Here is a 21,301-nt window from a genome sequence, read left to right as displayed (position 1 = left end):
GAGGTAGGATACATTCTGACCTGAGATCAGATTCATACGAGGTTTCCACTGGACACACACTGGTCTGATTAACCCATTCTGACCTGAGATCAGATTCTAAAAAAATGTCAGTCGTTCTTCGATTTAAAAAGAAATAGCAGACCTACAAGCTCGTAGCGCGCCACTCGGTGGCGCGCTATGAGCTTGTAGATCTGCTATTTTTCAATAGCTAAAGCACAACATGATGCTAACACCAAAACGGGTTCCCGTTCAGAATGGGTTAATGTGTACAATACATGGACCACAATGGAAACAACCCTGTGCTTTTTTTTGTTATGTTTGTTGTGATTTGATACAGACTTATACCATGTTATGTAGACAGCACTATAATTGCATTGTATGTAGTCATAGCACGTCATAGTACACATGTATAGCATAGTAGTATAGATGTATAGTTTATTATGTATAGTTTCATTAAATAGATATTCCACTGTTACTTTCTTAGCTTACGCATGTTTCATGATAAATGCTTTTTATGTGATGTATTCCTATGCTTTTTTGTTCTTGCTTAAAGGTATATTCAGTGATTTCACTCAAAAAACCTTAGGTTTCGTTTTTGGCTGTGGGACCCAGCCTTTCGTCCAATCAGGATAGAGAGTCAAAAACTAAACCTAAGGTTTTTTGACCCCCAGGGGTTAACTGGGGACAGGGAGGAACTCCTTATATGGTCAGCACACTCTATAGTAGGGAGGATTATCACAACAAAACAAAAAAAAATAAGTGATATTTGAATTAAGTGAAATCACTGAATATACCTTTAATGTAAATCTCTCTGGATTAAGAGCGTCTGCTAAATGCCTATAAATTGTAAAATTGTAAATTGATTAACCGTCTTCCTGCCATTGCCGAAGCCCTTCGGCAATCAAAGCCTCAATTTGATAATACACCTTGCTGCCATTGCCGTAGCCCTTCGGCAATTATACTTTTATAGTGCATATGATCGATCGAGCCATAATGCTACTCACGTTAGCCGGTTAGCTAGCAATGTTGTTAGCACTGCACTGGATCGTTCAGATTAGATCGCGGTCGCCATAAGAATCCATTCTATCCGTTTCTTTCAATCGCCTGTATCTCCTATTCCTTGTCCCAGATGGCATTTTTGGTCAAACCAGCGTTTCTTTGACGGCACAGAGCCGACGTTGTGCAGTGCTATATGTACCGGCATTGATTCGATTATGTAAACAAAGGTTGTCTTGGCAACGTAAAGCTGGCAGGGATAAGCTCACTTCCGGTTGAGGCAAAATGTGGCTTTTCAAAATAAGAGCTCAAATTAAAAAAATGCTGGCATGAATTAGGTCCTAATTTCTCAATAAATGGCAGCAGTAAAAGGGTTAATCGATTTGGCTTCAATGGCATTTATTTTTTATTTTTTTTAAATGGGTCAACACATGGATAAATCCCATTCCGTTCACCATGCAGCGGGCCTTACCTGTGGGTCGGCCAGACGCGTCTGGTTGGGCCGGAGGTAGTAGATCATGCCCTGGGCGGCGCCCGGCAGGGTGACGCCGCGCACCAGCAGCACCAGCAGCATGACGTACGGGAAGGTGGCGGTCACGTACACCACCTGCAATGAATGAATGAATAGTTTATTTCGATCTTTAGAGAGGGAGACATTACACAAAAACAGTTTACTTTTAGGTGATGGAAAAGGCATAGGCAGAAGCTTAAAGCTTATTAGTGCCTATCCTTATCTCAACGTATTCCAAAATACTGTTGAAGATACAATCAACATATAAACAAAACAAACAAATGCCATTTAACGAAGGAGAATAGAAAGTTAAACAAACAGAAAACAAAACAGACAACGAGAAAAACAAAACAAGGAGGGGAAAAAAGACAAAAGACAGACAAAGCTACAATGTTATACCTTAGTCCAACACTACATGGCATAAACATGTCTCAGCTCCCCACTCATTCCAGGTTATATCTATGCAATAATTCCTGTTTGAGCCTCTTTTTAAATTGTTTTAGGTTGTTGCTTTGCTTTATTGGCTCAGACAGCTTAACTCCATGAACAGAAACACACATGCTCTTTAAGGTTATTCCAACACTTATTTGTTTGAAGTTTATTTCCCCTCTGCAATGTCCACAGAGGTCAGCAAGCAACACGCCTTATATTGACCCCTTCTGACCTGAGATCAGATTCTAAAAATGTCAGTCGTTCTTCGATTTGAAAATAAATAGCAGACCTACAAGCTCCTATGAGCTTGTAGATCTGCTATTTTTAAATAGCTAAAGCATAACGTGATGCTAACACCAAAAGGAGATCAGTTTCTAAAAATGTCTGTTTGAAAATGACAGTTTTCTGAAAAAGCCATGTTTCTGTCTCAGTCGTTCTTTGATTGAAAAAAAATAGCAGACCTACAAGCTCGTAGCGCGCCATGAGCTTGTAGATCTGCTATTTTTAAATAGCTAAAGCATAACGTGATGCTAACACCAAAAGGGGCTCCCGCCTAAAATGGGTTAACGGCACAATAATAATCAGTGGTGGACATTTACGTACTGTACAATACGGTACAATTCTTAGGTACATTATTTGAACTTTACTTTTACTTCTACTCCACTATACATCTTAGAGGCAAATATTGTACGTTTTACTCCACTACGTTCATTTGGTTTGTTATGTTTTGATAATTATTCCAAAAAGCCATAGATCGTCTTTTCGCGCGACACATCTCGTAGCCTCATCCTCAAAGGGGGATTCATTTAGAGAAACAAAATACAAATTATACAAATAACATAAGTTGAATTACAAAGATACAAGGTTTCTATAATACAATTAGAAAGACCTCCTCGTGGTTCACACCTTGGGTCAGACAAATTATTATCTTCACACATTTTTCCACCTAGCAAACCGTTTGGCAGAAATCAAAACCATCGCTTTCCAGGAAAGGTAAAAAGAAAGAATGTGTGCCGTCACGGTGAGCCAAGGGGGTAGGACCCAAATGCAGGACAGAGAGGCCGAAGAGCTCAAATGCAAACAGTTTATTTAAACAAGAGACTGGAACAGAACACTTACTATGACAGTTTAAACAAAGATCCCACAAGGAACTGAAAAGACAGGAGAGTATAAATACACACAGGGATAACAGGGCACAGGTGAACAAGACTAACAATGAACACAGGGATTGGCTGGGAGACTAACAGGACACAGGTGGAGAAAACTAATAATCACAGGGAGGTGAGACCAGGGGGGTAGTCAGCCAGATATTTCGTGAAGCCTCATTTGAAATCGGTAGTTCATATAATGGCCTGTTGTGGCGCTGGACTGGACCCAAAAAGCCCCATAGCTCCATAGAGGCCCATGTATTTTGGCCCAACTTCACCTAGACTGTATTACCTTAATAAACATGGTCATGAATACTTTCTGCTTCCAGTCACTAGTTTAAAGTCTCATTTCTAATGTCATAATATTCTTTTTGGAAAATTATGGTCCCATTTATTTAAAAAATGACCATAAAGTCGCGCATGTTCTGAGGGGCGTGGCTACCGTTACAGTCTATGATCGGGATTCCCCTCCCACTCGAGTCAAAATAAAAACCAACGGAGAAGAAGGGGGGAAGTCCCGCCTCGTTGTCTGGGCCAGCCAATGGCCAGCTGGGCTAAAACGGATCTAGAAAGATGGCGACTTACAGTGCATTAGAATGCAAGGGATTTCAGGCTTCATTTTACGTTCATGTTAGACCCGGGGAACGCTTTGTCCATATTTTTTACAGTCTATGGGTGAGACAAGACAGGCAATCACAACTAGGCAGAACTGGAAACACTAGGGCATCACTACATAATAAAAGTACACAAGAACAGAAAACATTAACCAAAACTAGGAACAAGGACCACTAGGTACCACGGATTGTGACAGTGTGCCGTGTTTTGAGCTTGTAGGTTTTTAATACTTGTGTGATGAACTAGGGCATTCAATTACCAAAGAAAAACATATATAACTAGATAAAGTAGGCTCGAGGCACAGGTCTCCACCAGGGCAGATCAGGTTGTGGCCTCCTGGTGGCGCTATAATAGGCCAATGTGAAAAGGGTGCCATTTCTTCTTACGCCTTGGACGGCAATTGCAAAAATGTGTTTTTGCAAAGATCCACCTGTTGGTGGCGCTATAACAGGCCAATGTGAAAAGAGTGGGATATATTCCTCAGCCTATAGTCAGAAAGTCTGTGAAAGATTTCACGTAAATTTGTTTTTCAAAAGTCGGCCTCCTGGCTCCAGAACAGGCCGTTCTGGCAGAGGTTCATCGTTGGCATCCAGGGAGTGGGTGTGCAAAAATTGGCATCGACCGGGTTAAGGGTGCCGGAGATTTAGCCTGGTTAATAAACCAGACCGAATCAGCCGTTGGCAAAAATAAATTGCCTGCCGGCGGATTACGGTCTGGAGAGGCTCAATTGTACGCCCATTTCCTACACCAGAGAAATGGGGCGGCCAATCGGGACACGCTATGCAATATGGGCGGGCTTTGGTACAGTGACTTTCAATGCTTGAGACCTTTGACTGACAGTAGCTCTGACCATTTGCGTCAAAGAGAAAATGTTTCAACCCGCTCCCCTGGAAATGAAATCCAAGCTGAGCCTCCCCAGACTAATATCCCGCGGTCCATGCGATATTAGTCTGGTTTATTAACCAGGCTACCGGAGATTAGCTGTACACGGACGGACGGACGGACGGACAGACAGACAGACACACACACGGACGGAGTGCAAAACTCTCTCCCCATGCCTTCTGGTCTCCGGTGGAGACAATAAAAAAATAAAAGTTGAAAGATGGAGATGAGCTTATAAAAACAGAAAGACCTGGACAATTCAGTCAGTGAATATTTGTATACAAAAGTATATTTGTTGATGATATAATATTTTGGTGATATTTCTGTGCTATGTTGATGAATTGAATTACATATAGGAACATAATGGAAACACGCAGGACTTTCTTTGTTAACCTTTAAGCCTAAATGTCTGACTGTAACTTGTGCTTGCTCAATCAATCAATCAATCAATCAATCAATCAATCAATCAATCAATCAATCAATCAATCAATCAATCAATCAATCAATCAATCTCACATCAAACCATTCAAACATTTTCACCCAGCAAATGTTAACATGGGCCAGTTTCCATTTCTATTCTATTTTATGCAACTGTGAAAAACCATGTTTCCAAATAATATTAGCGAGTGAAGAGCGTTGGCAGGTATACGATGCAGTACAGGGTGGGATCTTTTCAGAAACGCGTGCGTGCGTGAGTGCGTGCATGCGTGCGTGCGTGCGTGCATGCGTGCGTGCGTGTGTTGGCAGAGGCCAGATCACGGTTGAGGGGAACAAAATAATAAACTTGTTCAGTATTTTGTGCGATGACATTTTGACGGGCTGGAGAACTCGCCCTAATAGATGTCAGTGGGTCATGGCGGTCACTTTAGAGTGTCCTTGAGGCGGTTTCCAGCAAAACGATTGATAGTTAGGAACCAAATGGGGTTTGAAACTGTTAACCCATTCTGACCTGAGATCAGATTCATACGAGGTTTCCACTGGACACACACTGGTCTGATGAACCCATTCTGACCTGAGATCAGATTCTAAAAATGTCAGTCGCTCTTCGATTTTTCAAAAATAGCAGACCTACGAGCTCGTATCGCGCCACTCGGTGGCGCGATATGAGCTTGTAGATCTGCTATTTTTAAATAGCTAAAGCATAACATGATGCTGACACCATGGGTGCCCGTTCAGAATGGGTTAAGAGTGCACAAATGGAACCAAATGCACCCTTTCAGCCTTCTCCCTCTCACTATCCACTGCTAAATCCTCTTTCAACCACACCAAGCTTCAAGCGTGTGTCTCTAAACCCAAGGAAGCTGTTTTTTTTCCAACCAAGGTTCAGGTTTTAGGTTGTTATTAGAGAATGTAAAAGATGAGTATAATTTTTCATTTTCAGCTTTCTTTTTGTTTTGGGGATTTTAGCAGATTTTGACAGGCATTCGAGCATGGGGCTAAATATGTATTTATTTACAACATTTTATAGCGATTTTTTTTATTATTATTTACTATAGTCCTAGGCTACTAGCCCATTCTGACCGGGCACCCATTTTGGTGTCAGCATGATGTTATGCTTTAGCTATTTAAAAATAGCAGATCTACAAGCTCATATCGAAAAAAAAATCGAAGAGCGACTGACATTTTTTTTATCTGATCTCAGGTCAGAATGGGTTCATCAGACCAGTGTGTGTCCGGCGGAAACCTCGTATGAATCTGATCTCAGGTCAGAATGGGCTAGACCCCAAGAAATGACACCTGGCCACAAAAGATCACGGGATCTACTGAATGTGTCAAACTGACATATTGAGCCTATATGACACATATTGCGTGTCTTAAGTACCAGCAGGTCTTATTACTTAACTTAAGACCTGGAGGCGTGATCAATGCCATTTGGCTATTCTGAGTGGCCAAAGAGCATTGACCACGCCTCCAGGTCTTAAGTTAAGTAATAAGACCTGGTACTTAAGACACGCAAAATACAGCCCACAGTGTGGCTTCCCCCCAGTATGCTACCTTCACATTCAGTAGGCCTAGACTCCGTGATCTTTTTTTGTGGCCAGATGTAATTTCTTGGGGTCTAGTAGGACTATAATAAATAATAATAATAAATAAATCTCTATAAAATGTTAAAAAAAAATAAAAAAATGCATATTTAGCCCCATGCTCGAATGGCCTCGCCTGTCAAAATCAGCTAAAATCCCTAAAACGAAAGAAAGTAGCAAATGATAAAAAAATTTACATTCACCTTTTAGTTTCTGTAATAACAACCTAAAACATGAACCTTGGTTGAAAAAAACTAAAGTTGTCCTTTAAACCCCCTCCTCCCACCCCACCTTCATCCCTCTCAGCTGATGCATTTGCCACCTATACTTCGAGAAGAAGTAGGTGGCAGTCGATTCCCCATAATGAAATGTCTGACACACCCAACGCTAACCCCAACATATCATGCCTGTCCTCCTTCTCTCCTCTCTCGCCAGACGAGGTGCTAAAACTATAGTGATCTCCACTAGACCTACCACCTGTCCTCTTGACCCCGTCCCTTCTCTTCATTACCTCCATCAACAACACATCTGTAACTTCAGGCTCTGTCCCATCTGCCTTCAAGTAGGGCTGACCTCGATTAGTCGAATAGTCGACTAATCGATCGGAACGGGTCTCAGTCGACTGACCACCTCTTAGTCGATGTTCATCAAAAAATAATAATATATATATATATATATTATTATTTTTTGCCCCAAAAAATTGTATATAAAAATACAATATTTACAAAAATATACAAAAATATTGTATTATTCCACTAGGTCTGTGGGGGACATAAACACATTTGAACATTCTGACTGTTCAAATCTCCAATGTGCATGTGGAGTGTGTCTGCCTGTGTGGCAATGTGCCACTGCCTGTGACTTGAATCGCACAGTGCGCTGGCCTGATAGACTCCAGAATCTCAATCTCACCTGCTGTGCTCAATCTGGCTAATGACAGTTGTTCACAAAAAAAAGAGATTTGAACAGTCAGAATGTTCAAATGTGTTTATGTCCCCCACAAAAAAAAATTGAAAAAAAAAAAGAAAAGTCGACTATTAGTCGACTAACAGCAAATGTATTCATCCATCAGTCGACTATACAAATCCTTAGTCGGGGACAGCCCTACCTTCAAGTCAGCCAGAGCTCCTCAAAAAGAAAAAGAAGAAAAGAGCGGTGCAACTGTAGTGTGTGGGGGTCCCCGGGGGCCGGGGGTAACATCCAGACCCCCAGGAATGCGTCCGAAGCGGTTGAGAAATGACAGAGTTATTGTGTTGCAGCTTCCCGTGCTCATCCGTGCTATAGGACGCGTAAACATACATAGGGAAACAGGGGACCCCCCGGGAAACATCCGGACCCCCAGGAACATGGTCAGGTGGTCGGCCCGGTTCTGGCGAGCCTTCCCGGGTCCGAAACGGTCGAGAAATGACGGAGTTATCGTGTCGCAACTTTCCGCGCTCAGGGACACACATTAGCCGTCAGGATTCAAACCATCCCACTCCACAGAAACTGTACTCATTGCAGCCACAGGAGCAGTGTTATTGTTTTTGGCAGCAAAGTTCTATTTTTAGTTTTAGTCATAGTCTCCTGAATAGTTTTCACTTAGTCTTAGTCACATTTTAGTCACCATGGAATGTATTAGTGTTAGTCTAGTTTTAGTCGACTAAATGTCATAAGATTTTAGTCGACTAAATCTACAGGTGATTTAGTCGACTAAAATGTATTTTTGCGGGCCTTGTTGCCGTCATAATGACTTATTTTACACTTGCTGAAAATAGCCGATCTGCTATTTCCAGCATGCAACCAAGTGTAAAATGACTTATACTGGATCTCTTGTCCACTATAGTCCCTTCCTAACATTTTAGTCTAGTTTTTATTTGTCGACGAAATTGTCAGTATATTTAGTCTTAGTTTTAGTCACCATAGCATAGTTTTAATTTAGTTTCCATTTAGTTTTCTTCAGTGGAAAAAGGTAGTCGACGGACATTTTTCGTCTTAGTTTTAGTCGACGGAAACAACACTCCACAGACCATCTCTGGAATGGCACTAAAGTGGTTCTCCTCCTACCAAACCGACCAGACTTATACAAGGTTTCTTGGAAAGGTTTGCTTTCATCCGGTGTACCCCAGAAATCCGTATGGCCCCGTCCTTTTCTCTGCTCACAATCCATCTTATCACTGCTAAATGGTAAAATGGTAAATGGTGCATTTATATAGCGCCTTTATCCAAGGCGCTTTACAGAGATTGTGCATTACATTCACCCATTCACACACACATTCATACACCGATGGCAGCAGAAACCATGCAAGGCACCAACTAGCACATCGGGAGCAATTAGGGGTTCAGTGTCTTGCTCAAGGACACTTCGACAGTAACTCTGGGGGAGCCCGGGTTCGAACTGGCAACCTTACGGTTACCATCCAGGCACTCTATCCCTGAGCCACCGCCGCCACTGCTATGCTGATGACACACAACTGTTGCTATCCTCCCCTTATATTACAGTATATAATCATATTTGTACATTTTTAATACATATTTGACGTTTTTCAGAACACTTTGGTCAGGATTTAGAATCGGCCTCAGTCCTAAATGGATTAAGCTTTACTTGTGACAGAGTACTTGTACATTGTGGTTAAATATTTTGTTGTTCTTAACTTAACTTGACTACACTCTCACCTTGCCGGTGGACTTGACTCCCTTCCAGACACAGAAGTAGCAGACGACCCACACCACGGCCAGACACGCCGCCAGCTTCCAGCTCACCGGACCCAACGAGTCCTCCACGCTGCTGGACAGACGCAACACCTCGCGCCTGCATGAGAAGAGAGACATGTTGCATGCAGGGGCTGTCACCATTACAAATCACACATGTTTTGCATTTAGCAAATGGATCGTTGCAATTTGTTTGCCTGTTATAGGCTTCGCCAGCAGTTGGTCTCCGTGTCGACCGCCAACCACTCTGGTTGTGTTGTGAATTGAAATACACCCCACTGATCTCCATGGCCCCCAAATACAAACAAGTGACTGGTGACAGAGTGTCTCTGGAGTATGCCTTCCCGAGTCTGTTGTTCCCAAGGCTTTCCGTGCCACGCTGTGAGCTTGCATCTGATATTTTGGAATAGCCCAACGCATAAATAGCATGACAGATGCTTTCTAACTGTGGTTAACTGTGTCCAGATCAAATCAAAGAGATATGAAAGCCCAGGCTGGGGGGAAAAAGGTACTAAAATCTTCTACGTAAGTAAAAGTATCAATGTTACAAGTAAAAGTCCCGGAGTTCAAGTATTGACATCAAAATGTACTTAACCCATTCTGACCTGAGATCAGATTCATACGAGGTTTCCGCCGGGGACACACTGGTCTGATGAACCCATTCTGACCTGAGATCAGATTCTAAAAATATCAGTCGCTCTTCGATTTTTCAAAAATAGCAGACCTACAAGCTCGTATCGCGCCACTCGGTGGCGCGATATGAGCTTGTAGGTCTGCTATTTTTCAATAGCTAAAGCACAACGTGATGCCAACACCAAAATGGGTTCAGGTCAGAATGGGCTAATGTATGTTTTGTAATAAGTCAAACTCATGTTGATTAGGTGATGTAATGCTGTAGTGATGTGAAACAAACGGTGCAAACACAAACATTAAACGCCGTTAACAATGAAGAGACAATATGACGTAAATGTCACATTATGACGTACGTTTTCCCTTCCCAGTGTCAATGGCGTTTACAAAACAAACATTGAACTAAAGACAGACATTAAACCATGTGTCCAATCTATACAAAGAGTAGATGAGAGTGCTGGAAATTTGAAATACTCCAGTATAGTAAAAGCACCTCAAATTTTTATACAAGTACAATACTTGAGTAAATGTAATTAGTTACTTTGAGGTTAACATCATGTTACAGTTAAAACCCATTCTGAGCGGGAACCCATTTTGGTGTCAGCATCATGTTATGCTTTAGCTATTGAAAAATAGCAGATCTACAAGCTCATATCGCGCCACCGAGTGGCGCGATACGAGCTTGTAGGTCTGCCATTTTTTGAAAAATCGAAGAACGACTGACATTTTTAGAATCTGATCTCAGGTCAGAATGGGTTAATCAGACCAGTGCGTGTCCAGTGGAAACCTCGTATGAATCTGATCTCAGGTCAGAATGGGTTAAGCACACGTCACTCACTCCCAAAACTCCATGATTGGAGACGTAGCATTCACGGGTGGTACACTGCCGCCGGCCGACAGGTTCTGGGTCTGGTCAAACAGGAAACAGGCCTCTGCGGATGAATGAACCAATGAATGAACTCACGCGCACGCACGCACGCAGGCACACACACACACACACACACACACACACACACACACACACACACACACACACACACACACACACACACACACACACACACACACACACACACACACACACACACACACACACACACACACACACACACACACACACACACACGTACGTCATGGGTCAATTGTTGCTATGGTTACGTACCAGTATCCCAGGTCTCGTTGCTACGGTTACGTACCAGTATCCCAGGTCTCATTGCTATGGTTACGTACCAGTATCCCAGGTCTCGTTGCTATGGTTACGTACCCAGTATCCCAGGTCTCGGTGCTATGGTTACGTACCAGTATCCCAGGTCTCGTTGCTATGGTTACGTACCCAGTATCCCAGGTCTCGTTGCTATGGTTACGTACCCAGTATCCCAGGTCTCGGTGCTATGGTTACGTACCAGTATCCCAGGTCTCGTTGCTATGGTTACGTATCCAGTATCCCAGGTCTCGTTGCTATGGTTACGTACCCAGTATCCCAGGTCTCGTTGCTATGGTTACGTATCCAGTATCCCAGGTCTCGTTGCTATGGTTACGTACCAGTATCCCAGGTCTCGTTGCTATGGTTACGTACCCAGTATCCCAGGTCTCGTTGCTATGGTTACGTACCCAGTATCCCAGGTCTCGTTGCTATGGTTACGTACCAGTATCCCAGGTCTCGTTGCTATGGTTACGTACCAGTATCCCAGGTCTCGTTGCTATGGTTACGTACCCAGTATCCCAGGTCTCGTTGCTATGGTTACGTACCAGTATCCCAGGTCTCGTTGCTATGGTTACGTACCCAGTATCCCAGGTCTCGTTGCTATGGTTACGTACCAGTATTCCAGGTGTTGTTGCAGTGGGACCAGGGCAGCACCGGCTGGAAGCTGTACACCAGGTAATAGACGGCCCAGGCCAGGATGACGATGTAATACACACACCCATGTAGGATCATCACCTGACTGGCATACCCCAAACCTACACGCAGTGGCAGGGAAACGTACTTGTTATATTCTTTTCTGACCTGAGATCAGATTCATACGAGGTTTCCAACTGGACACACACTGGTCTGATTAACCCATTCTGACCTGAGATCAGATTCTAAAAATGTCAGTCGTTCTTCGATTTTTCAAAAAATTGCAGACCTACAAGCTCGTAGCGCGCCACTCGGTGGCGCGCTATGAGCTTGTAGATCTGCTATTTTTCAATAGCTAAATCATAACATGATGCTAACACAAAAATGGGTTCCCGTTCAGAATGGGTTAAGTTAAAGCATCAATACTGCAGTATATAAGTAAAAAAAGAGTCCCGGAATTCAAAATGTACAAAAAAGCACAAAAGTATTGGAATCAAAATGTACTTATAATACCAAAAGTATTAACAGTACTCATTATGCAGATTGTCCCGTTTCGAGTTTTCAAAGGTATGCTATTCTCTTGAAAATAGCAGATCCACAAGCTCACAGTACAGCACTTAAGTAAATGCACTTAGTTACTTTCTACCACTGCCTACACAAGCATGCACGCACTCACAATATCATAGTCTGGATGCAACCGAAAGAGTAACTTGGATTATACTCTGAGAGCTGAGTTGGAGTTTATGAACACTTGAACAGATGCATGCGTTTGTTTATTTAGCCGTTAACCTTGGCCGACCATTAACACTCCGATTGCCCGGAGTTATTTAATCCATTAACCCATTCTGAACGGGCACCCATTTTGGTGTCAGCATCATGTCATGCTTTAGCTATTGAAAAATAGCAGATCTACAAGCTCATATCGCGCCACCGAGTGGCGCGATACGAGCTTGTAGGTCTGCTATTAGAGCAAGAGTTATTAACGTTTGGGCTATAGGGCCGTGGCTCAGCGGTCCAGGCACCTTGGCTGGTATAATCCGGTCTGGCTAGTGTGGCCGCGGGTTCGACTCCCGATCCCGACGGCCTTTACTGCATGTCTCCTCCCCCCCCCCCATCTCTCTCCCCCATGTCCTGTCAGCCTATACTGTCTGTCCCTCCATAAAAAAAATATAAAATAAAGGCAAAAGCCACAAAAAAAACATTAAAAAAAAATAGTTAACGATTTAAGATTTTCGGTCTCGTCGGCAAAACGGGGGAACATTTTCGATGATGTCCCACCGTTACGCAACGTTGAATGTTTTGCGCAACAGGCGGTCCCAGGCTGTGGAGCGACGCGATCGGTCAGTCTTGGTATCAATAACCTCCGTCTTTTTTGATAAAACTTCGTCCTGGGCGAACGGGGTGTTATAACTTCAATTCACCAAGTATGTTCTTAATTAATTCACAGTAAGGGAATGCCAGAAAACTAAACTCCTTTCAGGGATTCACAGGGGGAGAAATCGGCATAAATAATGTCATTCTGCGGGGTTAAACCTTTTTTAGGCCTGACCTCAAACATTTAAAGAAATCCTAACTCCAGTTTTCTGAAATAAATATTTTCACGATTTTTCAAAAATAGCAGACATACGAGCTTGTAGATCTGCTATTTTTCCAATAGCTAAATTATAACATAATGTTTAACCCATTCTGACCGGGCACCCATTTTGGCATCATGTTATGCTTTAGCTATTTAAAAATAGCAGATCTACAAGCTCATACGAGCTTGTAGGTCTGCTATTTTTGAAAAATCGAAGAGCGACTGACATTTTTAGAATCTGATCTCAGGTCAGAATGGGTTAATCAGACCAGTGTGTGTCCGGCGGAAACCTCGTATGAATCTGATCTCAGGTCAGAATGGGTTAAAACACCAAAAGGGGTTCCCGTCCCACAACGGGTTAAACCTTTTCATGTCATGTCATGACCATACATCCAAAATGGATGTACAGTATGGTCACAGACCTTCATCTGAAAGTAGCTCTTGCCAACTACTGTATTTCTTGAAAATAGCAGATCTACAAGCTCAGCTTCACAATGTTATAGTCTATTGGCTATAGGGCATTTCATCTGTGTCACAGATAGACCGAAAGCTTTGCAAAATAAATGCTTTGATTGTGTGCAGATCTGAGTGTGCGGAGCTTCCCTTTATTTTTTCATGGTGTCAGTCACAGATTAAAACCCCGTTAATTTTCCCCACATAAGATTCCCAAAAATATTGATATTAATTGTTTTTTTTTGCTCGGATCCAAGCCAATCCTGGCTCCTGGTGAATCATAGCCATGACACATTTGATTTCATATCAAAATTTGAATATTTAATTTGTTATATGTAGGCTTACTATATTAAAATAGATTTCTTTCTTCTTGTTTTTTTCTGACAAAGTGGTTAACTGTCCCGTTCCGGTCTGTCGTTGTGGTCAACACTACAACAAGCGATTACTCCGTTTTAAACCATTCTGAACAGGCACCCATTTTGGTGTCAGCATCATGTTATGCTTTAGCTATTTAAAAATAGCAGATCTACAAGCTCATATCGCGCCACCGAGTGGCGCGATACGAGCTTGTAGGTCTGCTATTTTTGAAAAATCGAAGAGCGACTGACATTTTTAGAATCTGATCTCAGGTCAGAATGGGTTCATCAGACCAGTGTGTGTCCGGCGGAAACCTCGTATGAATCTGATCTCAGGTCAGAATGGGTTAAAGTGGATTTTCATGACAAGCAATTCAGCGGTCGGCGCACTGGCTGTTCAAAGGTAACTTTAAACACAGGCAGTCTAGCCTGAAAGAGGGCCGTAAATTAGGGGGTGGGAGAAGAAGTTGAAGGTGAAGCCAGCCTTCAACGACCGCGGCTTCCTTCAAAAAACGCCCACGAGGTTGAGCACAGATTTATATCCTCGTGCCGCATTGACAAAGACTACAAAGGTGGGATGGGTTTTCTGCTACTCCTCTGTAATCATTCATGCACTGTATCTAATTCATATTTTACAGTGAAACCTACTTCACTTTATAACAAGACGCGCTGATAATGAAAACAACAAAAAAATTAATAAAAGAACCAGGTCGGGGATGGATTAGACAGTTAGAGGTTAAAGGTTTTATGACATTCATTTTTTTTCACTTTTTTTTCACTTTTTTCTTTTAGGTTTTATGACCTCAATTACACCCAAAAAACCTGAACTTTGAACATTCAGTGGATTTTCTGTGGTCTGTAGTTTTCTTTGGGGTTTTTTGGGCCTTTTGAGCTACAATGAAAACAGGCAACACAGTCAAAAACAGTGATGTATGTGATGTCACTTACTGCCGGCAAATCAGAGCACCCGTTTGAGCCAGAAAACCCCAGATCACAGAAAATCTACTGAATGTTAAAAGTTCATGTTCTTTGGGTGCAATTGAGATTAGAAAACCAAAAAAAAATAAGAACAATTCCAAAACCTTTTTTTTAATGTCACAATCCCTTTAAGAGATTTATGGCCCTATATTTTTGCCAGTGCCTTATCCCTTAACGCTGAACGTATTTGCCGGTTTTCTTTTTTTTCCATTTCTGTAACCAAAATGTTTACCTCCAAACAGTGGACAGATGGTCCTCCAGGCGCTGACCCCTCCCAGGCTGGTGAACTGGCCAAGAGACGTCTCCAACAGGAAGAGAGGAACCCCACACAGCACCAGGAAGAGCAGGTACGGCACGAAAAACACCCCTGGTAAAAAAATAAACAATCACATGCGTGCACAGGAGCGCGAACACACACACACACACACACACACACACCTGAATTCAGCGATCGACCAGTCAGAATCAAGCGTTCGCCCAATAAGCCGTGTACTAAATATACCACAACGTACCGCCCCCGTTCTTGTAGCAGAGGTAGGGGAACCTCCACACGTTGCCCAGGCCGATGATCTGCCCCGCCACGGCCAGGATGAACTCGGCCTTGCTGGCCCACTGGCCCCGGGCCTGCAGCCCCTTCTCTCCTCCTCCTCCTCCGCCCCGCCGCTCCGTGGAGAGCAGCAGGTCCTTGTGGTAGGATCCGTTCTGCAGCAGCGCGGCCCCCTGTCCCGGAGCGTCCTGGTCGGCCATAACAAGGGGCTTTGGCAAAGACACGCACAGGGCCCTGATGGGAACATACACACACACACACACACACACACAGGGCCGGATTTAGCAATCAGGGGGCTCTAACCCATTCTGACCTGAGATCAGATTCATACGAGGTTTCCACTGGACACACACTGGTCTGATTAACCCATTCTGACCTGAGATCAGATTCTAAAAATGTCAGTCGTTCTTCGATTTAAAAAAAAATAGCAGACCTACAAGCTCGTAGCGCGCCACTCGGTGGCGCGCTATGAGCTTGTAGATCTGCTATTTTTCAATAGCTAAAGCATAACATGATGCTGACACCAAAATGGGTTCCCGTTCAGAATGGGCTAAGCAAAGGATTGTCAGGGGGGGGCCCTTGCTGTGCGCACGCGAAAGATTGGCCGCGTGCGTGTGCATTGCGCGTGCACGCAAAACGGCATGGCAGACTATACCAGGCAAAAAGGGCATAGCAGACAAAGTATACAGTGTGAGCTCCCCCCCACGCCCCAACTGTACAATGCATGTACTGAAAAAACTGTGCCATTAGTACAAATCTACACTCAGTATTGAGCAAGATATGAACATTGAGTAAATAAGCATCTGTCAGATTCTGTCTATGATCTTATCAATCAGTACAAAGCTATATTGTTGAGAAAGATATATTAATGACATAAATTCCCTGATGAGATCATAGAAAACAAATAGGCTAATTAAGAAGATATGCCATTACTATGCCAGTGCAAAGCAAATACATTCACATTAATTGTAATACTCATAATATAATTATTTAACCCATTCTGACCTGAGATCAGATTCATACGAGGTTTCCCACTGGACACACACTGGTCTGACGAACCCATTCTGACCTGAGATCAGATTCTAAAAATGTCAGTCGTTCTTCGATTTTTCAAAAATAGCAGACCTACAAGCTCGTATCGCGCCACTCGGTGGCGCGATATGAGCTTGTAGATCTGCTATTTTTCAATAGCTAAAGCACGACATGATGCTAACACCAACATGGGTTAAAGCAACACAGAAGCTTTGGATAAAGTATGAGAAAATGTTGACTTTGTTCACCGGGAACAATACGGGGATTCGGGGATAAAGTGCTCTAAACAAACAGTCCATAGACTTGGCTGTTCCCTAAAGTGCTCTAACAAGCAAAGTCCATAGACTTATAGATATAGAGAAGACAGCTACTGTACCCAATTTCTTCAACCTGCCCTGACTGTCAAGCAAGCTGTCACAGGAGGAGGGGTCTCTGGGGCTGACACGGTCTACTATCTGGTGATCTATGAGAAATGTAACATGTCTATGCATTACTCTACAACGAATGACGATGGAACACAACCCTGTTGCTTATGATCATTATCCCATTCTGACCTGAGATCAGATTCATACGAGGTTTCCGCCGGACACACACTGCTCTGATGAACCCATTCTGACCTGAGATCAGATTCTAAAAATGTCAGTCGCTCTTCGATTTTTCAAAAATAGCAGACCTACAAGCTCGTATCGCGCCACTCGGTGGCGCGATATGAGCTTGTAGATCTGCTATTTTTCAATAGCTAAAGCATAACATGATGCTGACACCAAAATGGGTGCCCGGTCAGAATGGGTTAAATCAGAATAACAATAATAATAATAATAATCAGAAACCACCACCCAACCAGATTTTTACCACAGACTGATGATGAAACAAACCATACAAAAAGTGCTTCTCGATCATTGGATTATAATTAATTATAAAAAAAGAACAAGGCCTGAAAAGGTTGAGAACCACTGCTCTGCCAACAGTGGTTCATAAACTGGGGGTCGGTCTCCTCGTGATTTTGGGGGTCCCCAGATGATTCCCTTTCTCTCTCAACAGTGTACAAACCAAGATACAGCATTAGTGTTTATACAGTGCAGTGGTGGAAATAAGTCAATATTCTGACACGTATAGTACTGTTAGAAGTAAAATGAAAAAGTTACTTGAGTAAAAGCAGGATTGGTATAAAAGAAAAATGCGGAAATAGCCTATCTACAAGCTCACAACGCGTCACACTGTGAGCTTGTAGATTAGCTATAGTACCACTACTTTTGAAAATGCCACTACATTTTTCCGACAGGCCGAAACGATTGAGGATTATATGCTGAAATAATTGTCGCAGATAATTTGCGATCAGGCAATTTACATTATAAGCTTATTATATATGAATTCATATATACACTATATGATGTCAGGCAATGAATGAACGTAAATGATACAAAATACCCTGCGCCGTAGAAGTAGAAAGAATGTGCTCACATTTTGGATGGCGGGGCTGAAGAAGTGACTAGACCGTTTGGTTTGTGTGACTTATCTGCAACGCCCCTCTCAAGGCCGACCTTGTGCTTGTGCGCGTGTGTGTGTGTGTGTGGGTGTGTGTGTGTGTGTGTGTGTGTGTGTGTGTGTGTGTGTGTGTGTTATCTCGTCATAGCAGACCTCAAGGTTCTGCCCCGTCTCAAAGATTACAAACTCTCTCTCACTTTTCACCCTCATTCTTAAAAATGTATTAACAGCACTTATGCGTGTGACATCATCATCATCATCATCATAACATACATCATAACGTCTACTGAGTGGTACAAAACTACTTTCTGGCCTTTGACAGCCCATACATCCAAACAGAAAATCTTATTACCATTAAACAATGTTAAATAGTAAAATCACTTTGCCACTCAGTTTTGGACATATAAATGCAATGTAAATACACTGGAATTAGCAAAGATGCTAATAGTTGCCCGCAGTTGGCGAAAGGGCCTTTCTGTGTGGAGTTTGCATGTTCTCCCCGTGTCCCCTAGGGTATAGGTACCCTCACAAAAAACATGCAGTAATCCTGGTCTCTCTAAACTGCCTCCCCCTGGCCAGCCGGGGCGCCTGATGGAGGGGAAAGGAACTGGTTGGAATATACGTGTTCCTTCCACGCGCTACGTCCAACCAGGGAAACTCCCCCCTGTCAGGTGTAAAGGAGCAACTTGGACACTCAGGCATGAAGGAAGCATGAGTTCAAGTCCGTTGCTCTCCCCAGGTTGGCGGAGGGTGTGTATAGAGCCCAGGATCACATTAGATGATTGACACAGGGGTGAATAATAATATTCGCCCGCAGTCCCCACACGAAACAAATAAACGAAACAGCTAGGCAGTGAAGCACATTACACTACGAGACAAAGCATGAAACAGAACTGTAACTTTTGCATGAAGTGCATTATTGCTTTGCTAATGTTAGTCTGTCTGTCCTCAACAGTGGCCAATGGGTGTGTACTTTCACATGGGGCAAAGACCATTGGCATAATGAGGGATGAAGACAATGGCCAACTAGAAAAAGTGCCCTTCTGGGCACAGGTCTCCACCAGGAGGATAGGAATGTTTAGGAGTAATATAAACATGTTTTTTGTTTGTTTGTTCCAATCTTTGCCAATCAGGATGGAATATGGGAAATGGTGCAGATCCGTGTTGATCGCACGCATGCACAATTCACCTGTTGGTGGCGCTATAACAGGCCAATGTGAAATGGGTGGGCTATATTCCTCAGCCTAGTAGGAAAGTGCGTGAAAGATTTCACGTCAAATTGCACGCTGCGTTCATGATTTGAGGCTTTTTGTTCAAAACAGGCCAATCCTGCAAAATTTGAAAGCCAATGTTAGCCAATTAGGATGGAATATGAAATATCAGACACATCCGTCTTGAGCACATGACTATGGAGATACTGTGTAACGATTTGCGGGATTTTTGGACAAAATCCGGAGGAGTAATATCCAAAAATGTGTTTTACAAAAGTCGGCCTCCTGGTGGCGCTCTAAAAGCCAGATGTGAACTAGAGAGACTGTGTACCAATTTGCGCGATGTTTGGACAAAATCTGTAGGTGTACTGTGCAAAAACTTGTTTTGCACAAAGCGGCCTCCTGGTGGCGCTATAACAGGCCGTTCTGGAAATTTTGGGGCAGAGGTTCATCGTTGGCATCCAGGGAGTGTGTGTGCAAAATGTGGCATCGACCGGGTTAACGGTGCCGGAGATTAGCTGCTCACGGACACACGGACGGACGGACGGACGGACGGACGGACGGAGTGCAAAACATACTCTTTCCCCATGCCTTCGGCCTGGTGGAGACAATGATGGTTCTTGGTTCACCTGTGATCCTAGTTTCATGAGGCACTGCACCACGTGGCTTTTGCGTGTGGTTAGGGTCAGGGGCGTAAGGACCTGGCGATAGACCCCAGTGCAGGCATTTTGTTTAGCCCCCACTGTACCTTATAGACATGATGTTATAACATTGACCAAAATGGAGTTAGGATGATTAAAAAAGGTTATGTCTGTATAGGAGTGCAGTCAGAAATGACTTTAGGCAGATGGAAGACACTTTAAACTTGTAGAGTGACGGATTACTTTACCTGGCTTACATCTTCTGATAGTTGTACTTGAATGTTGAGTGGACATGGAATAATATTCCTGTCTTTCATTAGCGCAAACGCAGAACGTGACAAAATGTCATGCTGCTGACAGCTGATCATAATCACGCGTTGAAAAAAGGCTACTAGGCTTTCCTGAAGGTATATTTTCATAGATTCTTTGTATGATCATAAGCATGTCTACAGGTACCAGAATCAAGTGAAACATCTTTCGTATAATTATTTTTTTCTATTGAGATATATACAGTATAGCCATTTTAAGCTTGTCTGGCTGCCATTTTGAACGCCATGTTGGAAATGACGCCTTTCCCGAAGGTATATTTTCCTAAATTTGTACTATGTTCTTAAGCATGACCAGAGGTACTAGAATCCGTTGTAAAATACTTTGCAAATGTTTTCCCATTTTGAGATATGGCCATTTTAAACTCTGTCTGGGACGCGAACATGACGGCTTTCTGGGGAGTAGATTTTAGTAGACTTTTAGTATGTTATCTTATTTAGCATGCCCAATACTACCAAAATCCATTGGGGGTTAAGTGATATTTCTTCATAAATTGACTCACCTATACAGTAAAGATACCAAGGAGGACTGGCCAGTGATGTCACTGTTATGCGACATGGAAATAGTACAGACTTGAATCCTTGGTGTTACTCTTCATGCGACCGAGTAGCCTTGGTACCCAGACTTTCTTTTCACCGTCGCCTTGACTTTTTTTTATCCTTTTCTTCTTCCCCTTTCATGGGCCCCTCGGGGACTGGGCCCCCGGTGCATTGAACCAGTTGAACCGTCGATATTTACACCACTGGTTAGGTTAACGTGGACCTGGAATGCCGGGGTGTAAACCTGTCCCTCATTCTATTCATGTGTTAACTTGCTTTTGCTTATCGCAAAGTCACTGCATGGGTAATATGCCAAAAAAGCAACGGGTGTGTCCCAGATCCTTAAAGGGACATTTTCACCAGTGGAATAGAAACTGCAGTCACTCAATG

The 21,301-nt window shown here is 43.1% G+C and overlaps 1 protein-coding gene across 1 annotated transcript in view; it reads right to left on the bottom strand.

Annotated features, from left to right (window-relative positions):
- Positions 1–15,905, bottom strand: part of LOC310854145 (sodium- and chloride-dependent GABA transporter 2-like) — a 28,276-nt gene extending 12,371 nt beyond the window's left edge. The window contains exons 1-6 of the mRNA XM_083758664.1: positions 15,642–15,905; positions 15,362–15,496; positions 11,748–11,888; positions 10,768–10,861; positions 9,264–9,399; positions 1,469–1,603 (exon numbers count right to left, since the gene is read on the bottom strand). Of these exons, the coding sequence (XP_083614790.1) occupies positions 1,469–1,603; positions 9,264–9,399; positions 10,768–10,861; positions 11,748–11,888; positions 15,362–15,496; positions 15,642–15,876 (876 nt within the window). The 5' untranslated portion in view covers positions 15,877–15,905. The remainder of the gene's footprint in view (positions 1–1,468; positions 1,604–9,263; positions 9,400–10,767; positions 10,862–11,747; positions 11,889–15,361; positions 15,497–15,641) is intronic.
- Between the last annotated feature and the right edge of the window lie 5,396 nt (positions 15,906–21,301).

Source organism: Protomyctophum parallelum, assembly GCF_964188405.1.
Source record: "Protomyctophum parallelum genome assembly, chromosome: 23".
Lineage (NCBI taxonomy): Eukaryota > Metazoa > Chordata > Actinopteri > Myctophiformes > Myctophidae > Protomyctophum > Protomyctophum parallelum.
This window is presented reverse-complemented; position numbering and strand designations above follow the sequence as displayed.